The sequence below is a fragment of the Orcinus orca genome, chromosome 3, assembly GCF_937001465.1.
Source record: "Orcinus orca chromosome 3, mOrcOrc1.1, whole genome shotgun sequence".
Taxonomy (NCBI): domain Eukaryota; kingdom Metazoa; phylum Chordata; class Mammalia; order Artiodactyla; family Delphinidae; genus Orcinus; species Orcinus orca.
The window spans coordinates 3,150,604-3,159,864 of record NC_064561.1 but is presented as its reverse complement, the minus strand read 5'-3'; the positions used below and the strand labels follow the sequence as shown (position 1 = coordinate 3,159,864).

The 9,261-nt window shown below is 58.4% G+C and overlaps 2 protein-coding genes across 12 annotated transcripts in view; one reads left to right on the top strand and one right to left on the bottom strand.

Annotated features, from left to right (window-relative positions):
- The first annotated feature begins 48 nt into the window (after positions 1 to 48).
- SIRT6 (sirtuin 6) lies at positions 49 to 7,624 on the top strand. Of its 6 annotated transcripts, XR_007476705.1 has the most exons (9): positions 49 to 250; positions 1,746 to 1,873; positions 2,475 to 2,552; positions 3,223 to 3,405; positions 3,690 to 3,749; positions 5,622 to 5,717; positions 5,795 to 5,875; positions 6,010 to 6,636; positions 6,725 to 6,750. XR_007476705.1 is itself a non-coding variant. In XM_004277212.3 (8 exons), exons 1-8 carry the CDS (start codon positions 53 to 55, stop codon positions 7,064 to 7,066), a joined length of 1,212 nt encoding a protein of 403 aa, XP_004277260.2. In that variant the 5' UTR covers positions 49 to 52; the 3' UTR covers positions 7,067 to 7,624. The 6 variants fall into 6 exon arrangements, 3 of the variants coding, with proteins under 3 accessions (XP_004277260.2, XP_033256682.1, XP_033256679.1); XR_007476706.1 differs by lacking the exon at positions 2,475 to 2,552; XM_004277212.3 differs by lacking the exon at positions 2,475 to 2,552 and having other exon boundaries at positions 6,513 to 6,636; positions 6,725 to 7,624.
- Positions 7,625 to 8,428: 804 nt separating this feature from the next.
- The window catches only part of CREB3L3 (cAMP responsive element binding protein 3 like 3), a 40,603-nt gene continuing 39,770 nt past the window's right edge, over positions 8,429 to 9,261 (bottom strand). For all 6 annotated transcript variants that reach the window (XM_049708397.1, XM_033400761.2, XM_049708396.1 and 3 more), the window contains one exon: positions 8,429 to 9,221. In XM_049708397.1, coding sequence (XP_049564354.1) covers positions 8,908 to 9,221 — 314 coding nt within the window. In that variant the 3' untranslated portion in view covers positions 8,429 to 8,907. The remainder of the gene's footprint in view (positions 9,222 to 9,261) is intronic.

Here is a 9,261-nt window from a genome sequence, read left to right as displayed (position 1 = left end):
ACTGCTCTTTGCCAGCAATTAATATGGCGACTGAGGCGTTAGCGCGAGCCGCATGCGCCTTGGGGAGAAGAGGCCGGGTACAGAGGATGAGAAGGCGGCTCCTCCTTCTTCCTTGTCCCACCCCGTTTCCGGCGGAAGCGGCCGCAACAAGGGAAACTTTATTGTTCCCGTTGGGGCCTGGAGGATGTCGGTGAATTATGCGGCGGGGCTGTCGCCGTACGCGGACAAGGGCAAGTGCGGTCTCCCCGAGGTGAGCGCGGCCGGGTGTCCGGACGGCCGTCGTCAGGGCCGTGGGCTGGGCGGGGCCGGCTGGCAGCGGGCATTCTGGGAGTATCAGGAGACACTGAAGCTAGACAATGGGAGGGACTTCCCAGTGAGGAGGGGGCGGGAAGTGACGCCCCAGCGCGCCTGGGGACGCGACCACGCCCAGCTCCGGATCGGTCAGGCTGGGACTGGGGCTAGGACCCAGGTCGGGAAGTCCTGAAGTTCTGATGGGGCACCAGGGGCTGTAGTTCCAGGCGGAAGGCACTACCGGGGCAAAGGCGCGGGGGTGGGAATAAACAAACTTGGAGAACAGATTAGACCAGAGAGGTTACCAAAACCAGGCCAAGATGGGCCTCAAGTGCCAAGCTGGGGAGCTGACACACCATCCTGAGGGCGATGAGGAAGGGTTTTGAGCTGGGGAGGAACCTGGAGGATGTAAGTCAGAAAGACCCCTCCAGCCACGCTGAGAGGAAGTCCCCACCATACACTGAGACCTTGGCGGGGTAACTTCCTTTTGGGTCTCCTCTCCTCTTCTGTAAACGGGGGAGAAGATTGCCCCCACCCCACAAAGGCTAGTGCGTCCCTTGCGAGTCAGGCATTAGTGAGCTCCCAGGTGGTGTGAAGCCCCACTCCTCTCCTGCCTGGTTTCCATTTTATTCCACAAACATTTATTAAGCACCTACCGTGCACCAGACACTTTCTCCGCCCTGGGGCCATATCGGAAGGTGAGAGGCCTCGAAATATGGCGTGGTTAGTTTGTATGGGCTGGGTAATTTCATAGGCTAGTGAGTGGGAGAATTATTCCAACTATTTCGGGGAAGGGGTGGGGATTTCCAGGAATTGGGCCACCGCCCACTTTTTGGCCATTTATGGTTAGCCTTTGAACTGTCCTGGCACCTGTGGATGTTAATACATTTAGTATATGCTGAGGTATTACAATGAGTGTATAATGAGGCTCCAGGTATACTGGAAGTCGAATCTTCCGCCATCTTGGACCTTTGACCAGTTTTTGTTATGTCCTACGGCTGTGTCATTCTTTTTTTTTTTTTTTAATAGATTTTATTTATTTATTTATTTATTTTTGGCTGCGTTGGGTCTTCGTTGCTGCGCGCCGGCTTTCTCTAGTTGCGGCGAGCGGGAGCCACTCTTCGTTGTGGTGCGAGGGCTTCTCATTGCGGTGGCTTCCCCTGTTGCGGAGCACGGGCTCTAGGCGTGCGGGCTTCAGTAGTTGTGGCACACGGATTCAGTAGTTGTGGTTTACCGGCTCTAGAGCGCAGGCTTAGCAGTTGTGGCACGCGGGCTTAGTTGCTCCGCGGCGTGTGGGATCTTGCCGGGCCAGGGCTCGAACCCATGTCCCCTATATTGGCAGGCGGATTCTTAACCACTGCGCCACCAGGGAAGCCCTGTGTCATTCTTTTAAAGGTTGTGCCCTGCCCCCTTCCCTCCTGTTTCGTTCCCTTCCACTCTCTCCCACCCAACAGGTCTTTGACCCCCCTGAGGAGTTGGAGCGGAAGGTATGGGAGCTGGCACAGCTGGTCTGGCAGTCCTCCAACGTGGTGTTCCACACGGGCGCGGGCATCAGCACAGCCTCAGGCATCCCCGACTTCAGGTCCGTGCGCATGGAGGGAAGTCAAGGCAGGGCTTCCCTGTGAGCTCACAGATGTCTGGCCACCGGAACCCCTCCTGCCGCCTTCCCTCCCGCTGAGTCTGGGGTGATCTGTCAGTTCCCTGGGGTGTTGGGGATGGGAAAGACCCTTCCTTTGGAGAATGTCCCTTTATATCACACCCAACATTCCATTCCACCGGCCAGATCTTGGTCACCTGACTACACCTAGTTGAAAGTGATGCTGGGAAATGTAGTCTTTCGTCTAGGCTCACTGCAAGGCTAAGTAGTGGGGTTCTATTATTACCAGAGAAAAAGGGGAGAATTGATATCAAGGACAATTAGCTCCATACTCACTTACAAATATTTTCCTGTCAGACCTCTGGTGGGACAAGTGGCTTAACCACCTGGACCTCAGTTTCCTCACCTTTAAGGGAGGGTGTGAGGCCAGATAATGTCTAACGTTAGGCAGCCTGTGTTAGACAAGAGTTTCACTGATGAAAAGCAGGGGTCTCTAACTGGTGGCCTCCAAGTGGCCCCTGTAGGTGCTGAGTTTGCAACCCTACCCCGTAGGGCAGGCCTATCACAATTGTGCTCTCTTTCTAAGGCCTCTCAGGCCCACGGAGCAGACTCTTACAGTGGAAGAGCAGATTCCTCGTTCTTGGAGGAATGTTAGAATTTTAAGGTGTGAATCTCACCCCCCTTCCATAACCTGCCATGGCTCCCCATTGCCACACAGGAGAGTTCTCAGCGCTTCAGGCTGGAAATCAAAGCTGTCCCCAACCTAGCCCTGGATCAGCTCTCCAACCTCAGCCCCTGCAGCCCCTGCAGTCCCCAGACCACTCACAGGCTGTTGCCAGCCCCCTGGCCTTTGCTTACCTCTTCTGTCTGAGCTGCCCGGCCCTTTCCTGTCTGTTCAAGAGACAGCTCAGCCTCCTCCAGGAAGCCTTCCCACAGTTCCACAAAGAGCCCTTACCGCTTCTACTGGGCCAGCCCAGCCTCAGGTTCCTCCCTCTGCCCCAGCCCCACAGAGCTGGAGAGTTTGTGTCCACCTGTGTCTCTCCCCACAAGATGGAGGACTCCTTGAGGGTAGGGCCTGGGTCCCCTAGGGCCCCAGCATCACCCAGCGCAGGGCCAGGCTCGGTGCAGCAGCAGTAAGTGTTGGTGGGATTGAATAGTTAATTTCTGCCCTTGTGTACCACGTTCTCCCTCCTTCATCCCCCACCCCCTCCTTTGACTGTGTCACTTCGTCTGTCTCTGACTCTCTTTCTCTGCCTCCGTTTCTCTGTCTCCTTTTCCGTCCCCTGTCTTCCTGATCCTTAAGCTCTCTCTGTCTCTCCCGCCTGCCACCTCAGGGGCCCCCATGGCGTCTGGACGATGGAGGAGCAGGGCCTGGCCCCCAAGTTCGACACCACCTTCGAGAACGCGCGGCCCACGAAGACTCACATGGCATTGGTGCAGCTGGAGCGCGTGGGCCTCCTGCGCTTCCTGGTCAGCCAGAATGTGGATGGGCTGCACGTGCGCTCTGGCTTCCCCAGGTGCACCCCGCGTCCAGCCCCGCTCAGCCTTGGGCAGGCTGCCCCTCTCTCCGAGCCTCAGTTTCCTCATCTGGAAAACGGGTGTTGATGGCAGCCCCTCCCTCTCAAGGCCACTGTGGCGATTCAGCCAGGAGAGGTGCTTGGTGCTCAGCTGCCAGTGTCAGTGTCTGCTAGGCGGGCACGTCTGGAGAATCGAGATCCCCTCTTCCTGGTCCTGGGGGGTGGATTCCAGCCCTGAGGCCTCTGGATCCCCTCCACTAAGCCTCTTCCTTCTCCTCCCACAGGGACAAGCTGGCAGAGCTTCACGGAAACATGTTTGTAGAAGAATGTGTCAAGTGTAAGATGTGAGTGCCACGGAGGGTAGGGGTGGGGGCCCAAGGTGTGGATGACCCAGGTCGGGCTCTGCAGAAGGGCCTTGTGAGTTGAACCTGATGTTTCCAGAGACGAGGGTGTGACCCTCCCAGGGTGGGACTTGGGGGCGTATCTTCCTCCCGGGAGGTGTATTCATTTCCTGCAGCTGCTGTTACAAACTGCCACAACCTGAGTAACTTAAAACAACGGAAACTGATAGTCTTATGGGTCTGAAAGCTCGAAGTCCACAATCAAGGTGTTGGCAGGGCCGTGCTCTGCCTGAACCCTGTCGGGGAGGATCCTTCCTGCCTCTTCCGGCTCCTCGTGGTTTCCGACCATCCTTGGCTGTAGACTTATCACTCCGACCTCTGAATCTTTTATCAACGTTTCCGTGTCCCTGTGTGTCTGTGTCCCCTCCTCTTTTTTTTTTTTTTTTTAATATTCACTTATGGCTTTAGTTGTGGCACGCAGGATCTTCGTTGTGGCACGCGGGATCTTTTTAGTTGCCACATGCAAGCTCTTAGTTGCAGCATGCGGGATTTAGTTCCCCGACCAGGGATCGAACCCAGGCCCCCTGCATCGGGAGCGCAGAGTCTTACCCACTGGACCACCAGGGAAGTCCCTGTGTCCCCTCTTCTTATAAGGACATCAGTCACGTGGGTTAGGGGCCACCCTACACAAATGTGACCTCATCTGAACCCAGCCAGTACATCTGCAACAACCCTACTTCCAAATAAGGTCTTATTCCAAAATATTTGGGAGCCGCCACTCAGCCCATAACAGGGTGTGACGGGGCATTCTTCCGGCTCTGGAAAGGCTGAGCCTTCCTGGAACAGGAGGGCTCTGGGCGTGTCTCCCTCTGCTGGGCAAGCAGCCTTATGGGTGTGAGTAACTCAGGCGTGGCGGGTGCGTGTGGCTCCTCTGCGGGTGGAATCTCTTAAGACCAGAGCACAGACGGGGCCCCAACTTTAAAAACAAATTTTTTTTCTCTCTAAATTTATTTTGAAAAACTTCAATCTGGTGGAAAACTCACAAGAACCATACAATGAACTCATACTTGACCTAGACCGGGGATCCCCAACTTTTTCCTGTACAGGGCCATATGGTAAATATCTTCAGCTTTGTGGGCCAGACTGTCTCTGTCGTGACTATGAGCTCTGTAGCGTGAAAGCTGCTATAGACAGCACTTAAAGGAATGGGCATGGCCATGTGCCAATAAAACTTTATTTACAAAAATGGGAAGCAGAGGGCCGGATTTGATCCTCAGGGCTGTGGTTTGCTGACCCTGACCTAGATTCATCAATGTTACCATTTCGCCACAATTTGTTTCTCCTCTTCTCTCTGTGTTTGGATTTGCTCTACTGTTCAAGGGACAGATTTCCTTATCCTTTGCCCCTTAAACCCTTTAGACATTTATCTCCCACAAGCCACGGTATTCTCTTCCACAGCCGCAGTGCAGTTTCTAAAGTCAGGAAATGTAAAAACCACAGACACGACTATTCTCCCCAATCTGTGTTCCCAGCGCTCCCTCCCATTGTTGCTGTTTTTCCCCGGTGCAGGGCGGCACTCTGCATGCCACTGTCCCATCTCTTCAGTCTCCTTTACCTGGAGCACTTCCCGACCTTTCTCTGTTTTCCGAGCTGTGGACCTTTTGAAGCAGCCAGGCCAGCTGTTTTGTGGGAGGCCCCCTCTGCCCCCGCCGTGCTGGGTTTGCCGGATGTCCCCTCATGCTTAGATTCTGGTCATGTGGCCCCCGCTTTCCTGGGAGAACAGCTGCCTGCAAAAAGCAAGAGCCACCCAGGTGGGGCCGCAGGGTAGGCACCTGGGAGCGGGCAGGAAGCTGACCCCTTCCTCTCCCGACACAGGCAGTACGTCCGCGACACCGTCGTGGGCAGCATGGGCCTGAAGGCCACCGGCCGGCTCTGCACCGTGGCCAAGTCAAGGGGGCTGCGGGCCTGCAGGTAAGCGGCCCTCCCCACGCCCGGGACCCCAGGGGAGGCGGCCAGTGTCCCTGCTGACTTCCCCGCTCTCCATACAGGGGGGAGCTGAGAGACACTATCCTGGACTGGGAAGACTCCCTGCCTGACCGGGACCTCACTCTGGCCGATGAGGCCAGCAGGTCTGACCCCCACCGAGCCCAGGGTGGGGTGGGTAGGGGAGGGGCAGAAACACAGCCAGCTGCAACCCCGGGGACATCAGGAAAGAGGTGGCTCACACCCTCTCTGGGCTTCGCTTCCCCCGTAACAACGGCAGCTCCTGTGTACTGAGCCCTCATACCCCCGGCCCCGGCCAGAGGCCTCACACACCATCCTTACCACAGCCCAGGGTGGGTGCTGCTCGGGGCCCATTTTACAGACGAGGAAACCGAGGCTGGAGCAAGCTGACACCTCCGTCCACACTGCCCAGCCAGGAAGTGACTGAGCCAGGTCTGGAACCCAGGGGTCCAAGTGGGGACATCAGCAGCTCCACTTCTGCCGACCGGGTGGGGTGGCTCCGGCAGAAGGGAAGCGGCGGGCAGGATTCAGGGCAGCTTGGAAGCTGGGGCAAGCCGGCCCCCAGGCAGAGATGGGCGCTGTGTGAGCTGGCCTCCCAGGGCTGGCCCCGGCGTGTCAGCAGAGCAGTGAAGCCATGGCATTTGAGCAAGGGTGGGGTGGTGTGTGTGTTGGAGACGTCCCGCCCCCAGCCTCATGAGGCAGGAGGAGGGCTACAGAGACCCTTGCCGAGGGGCTCAGGCTAATCCCGCCTCCTGGCCCCAGGAACGCGGACCTGTCCATCACGCTGGGCACCTCCCTGCAAATCCGGCCCAGCGGGAACCTGCCCCTCGCCACCAAACGCCACGGAGGCCGGCTGGTCATCGTCAACCTTCAGCCCACCAAGCACGTACGTGCTGGAGCCCACCCCTGACCCCTGACCCCCCAGGCCCCCCCAAGCCTTCTCCCTCCGCCTGACTGGTCCCCGCCCCCCACAGGACCGTCACGCAGACCTGCGTATCCACGGCTATGTAGATGAAGTCATGACCCGTCTCATGAAGCATCTGGGCCTGGAGATCCCGGCCTGGGACGGCCCCCGCGTGCTGGAGAGGGCGCTGCCACCCCTGCCCCGCCCACCCACCCCCAAGCTGGAGCCCAAGGAGGAGGCCCCTGCCCAGCTCCACAGCCCAGCGCCCGCCAGCCCCAAGCAGGAGCCCGCAGCTGAGCCCGGCGCCCAGCACGACGGCTCCGGGCCCGCCAGCCCCAAAAGGGAGCGGCTGGACAGTCCTGCTCCCCACAGGCCCCCCAAAAGAGTGAAGACCGAGGTGGTTCCCAGCTGACCAGGGGGCCTGGGGAGGGCGGGGCTGTTTGTAGAAACCATGGATTCTTTTTTTTTTTTCTTACTGGTCTCACTTTGTTACTCGTCTCTGTCCTTGTGGGAAGACCTCAGGGCGCTGAGAGCTGGGCTCCAGGCCCCGGGGCAGACTTGCCCTCCATTGCACCTCCCTTTAGCTTGGGGCCTCTGGAGGGGGCCTGGGAAGGAGCAGCCCCCCTGGACTCTGACCTTGGAGCTGACACCCCCCCACCCCCTGTACCTGCTCCACCCCCAGGCTCCAGCCTCTGACTCAGGATGTTCCTGGGAGGTGTGGCCAGGCCCTCTGTGGTTTCCTCTGACCCCTGGGCCCTCACACTCCCCAACCCCTGCCTACCCCCAGACAGCCTTCACAGTCCCTCCAGGAGGGAAGGGAGGCAGGGCCATCATTTAGGAGCCAGACTTCATGGCAGGACAGACAATAGAGGCTCACACTGCCTTTGGGGCTGGAGGAGGAAGGGTGGGTTCACCTGGCTTCCTCCAGGCTTCCAGAAAAGCCTTCAATGCAATAAAAGAATTTCTTGCATCTGAGCCTGTGTTTGCCATCCACAACCTTGCCCTGGGTCCTAGTCCCTGGGGGCAGGGCTGTGTGGTCCCCTCACCCCCTGGGATGTGTGCCTGGGGTGCAATCCAGGCCTGGGGGCGAAGGAGGGCCTTACCAGCTGCAGATGTTTGCTGAGTCCTCAGTTTGTAATTCTCACTTGCGGGATTCTTTATTATGTGCCCTCTGCTACTAGGCTGTGAGCCCCTTGAGGAGAGAGGCCACGTTTTATTTATTTATTTTTTCTAATTTTTAAAAATAAATTTATTTATTTATTTATTTTGGCTGCGTTGGGTAGAGGCCACGTTTTTTTATCTCAATTGCAACCCCCGGGCACCTGTACAAAGCAGGCAGGGCCAGGCTGATGCGTTAAAGGAAGAGCGCAGGTGCAGCTGGGGTCAGTCCTCCCCAGCTGCGACCTTGGGCAGGTTCCCTCATTCCCGATGCCTCAGTGCCCTCATCCATAAAACAAGCAGGGTGGGCAGCCCGGCCCCCAAGGAAGGCAACTGCCGCAGGCCTTCCGCGAATACCCTGGAAGAGTCGGGGCTGTGTGGGGGGGTGCGGGCCAGAGCTACCTCGCCCTCCTGCTGCGCCCGGCTCTCCGCCTGCCGCCGCTCTCCAAGGTGCTGAACACGCACCGGCACCTCTCTGGTCACCACTCCAGCCTGGGGGTCAAGGGACCCCCTGCCTCACTCCTCTATCCTAGGCTGGCCGAGTCCCTCCTTCTGTGGGTTGGGGAGCCCCAGATTCTAATTCAGCCCCCACCCCACTCCACCTCCATGCCAGCCGTGTTCTCTCAAAATACTTTATTAAGGACCGTAGCAGTCTTAGAAAAAGGGAAGAGCTGTGAGCCATGGCGGCCCCGAAGTTCAGAGCTCAGCCCGTGCTCCAGGGCCAGGGTCCCAGCAGACTTGGCCGCTTCCTCCTCCCTGTGTTCCAGGGGGCAGGCAGGAGTCCCTGAGCGGGGAGTTACCGAGGCCTGGTGTATGCCTATCTCTCTGGGGCTGTGGATCAGTCGGTGTCTGTCTTCCTGTTTCCTTCTGCACCTGGGTCTGTACATGTATTTCTCAGGCTTTGTGGCCTTATGGTCTGTGTCTGAGCATCAGTTTCTGCATGGGCCTGGGTACCTGGGTCTGAAGCTGTGAGTCTGCGCGTCTCCATCCTGACACCATCGCCGGGGTCTCTCCCTCACCTCGGATCCCTGTGCCTGTCTCTGTCCACTGCAGCACCCCTGACTAGAGGGGCCTGGGGGCACGTACCCATGGTGCTCACAGCTCCCCCACTGCTACCTCCAGCCCCACGCGCCCTGGGCCAAGTGCTTGTTCAGGCCGGGCACAGTCTAGGAGGGCGGCCCGGTCCAGCTCCTTCATGGAGTTGCCCTGGACCAGGGTCCCGTTGTCCAGATCCTCCGTCGAGTTGTCCAGAGCCGGCGGGTCCCGGGATCCCCATTCCCCCTGAGGGCTGCTTGGAGACCCTTCCTGAAGTGTGCCAGCCTTGGGCCCATGTCCTGGGGTTTCGGAGCCTGGCACGGTGTTGGGAGCCACACGGGATGCAGCGTCGTTGTGCAAAGTTCTGGAGAAAACTGAGCAAGGGTTGGGGGGTCGTGAGGGATGGCCTGGGGG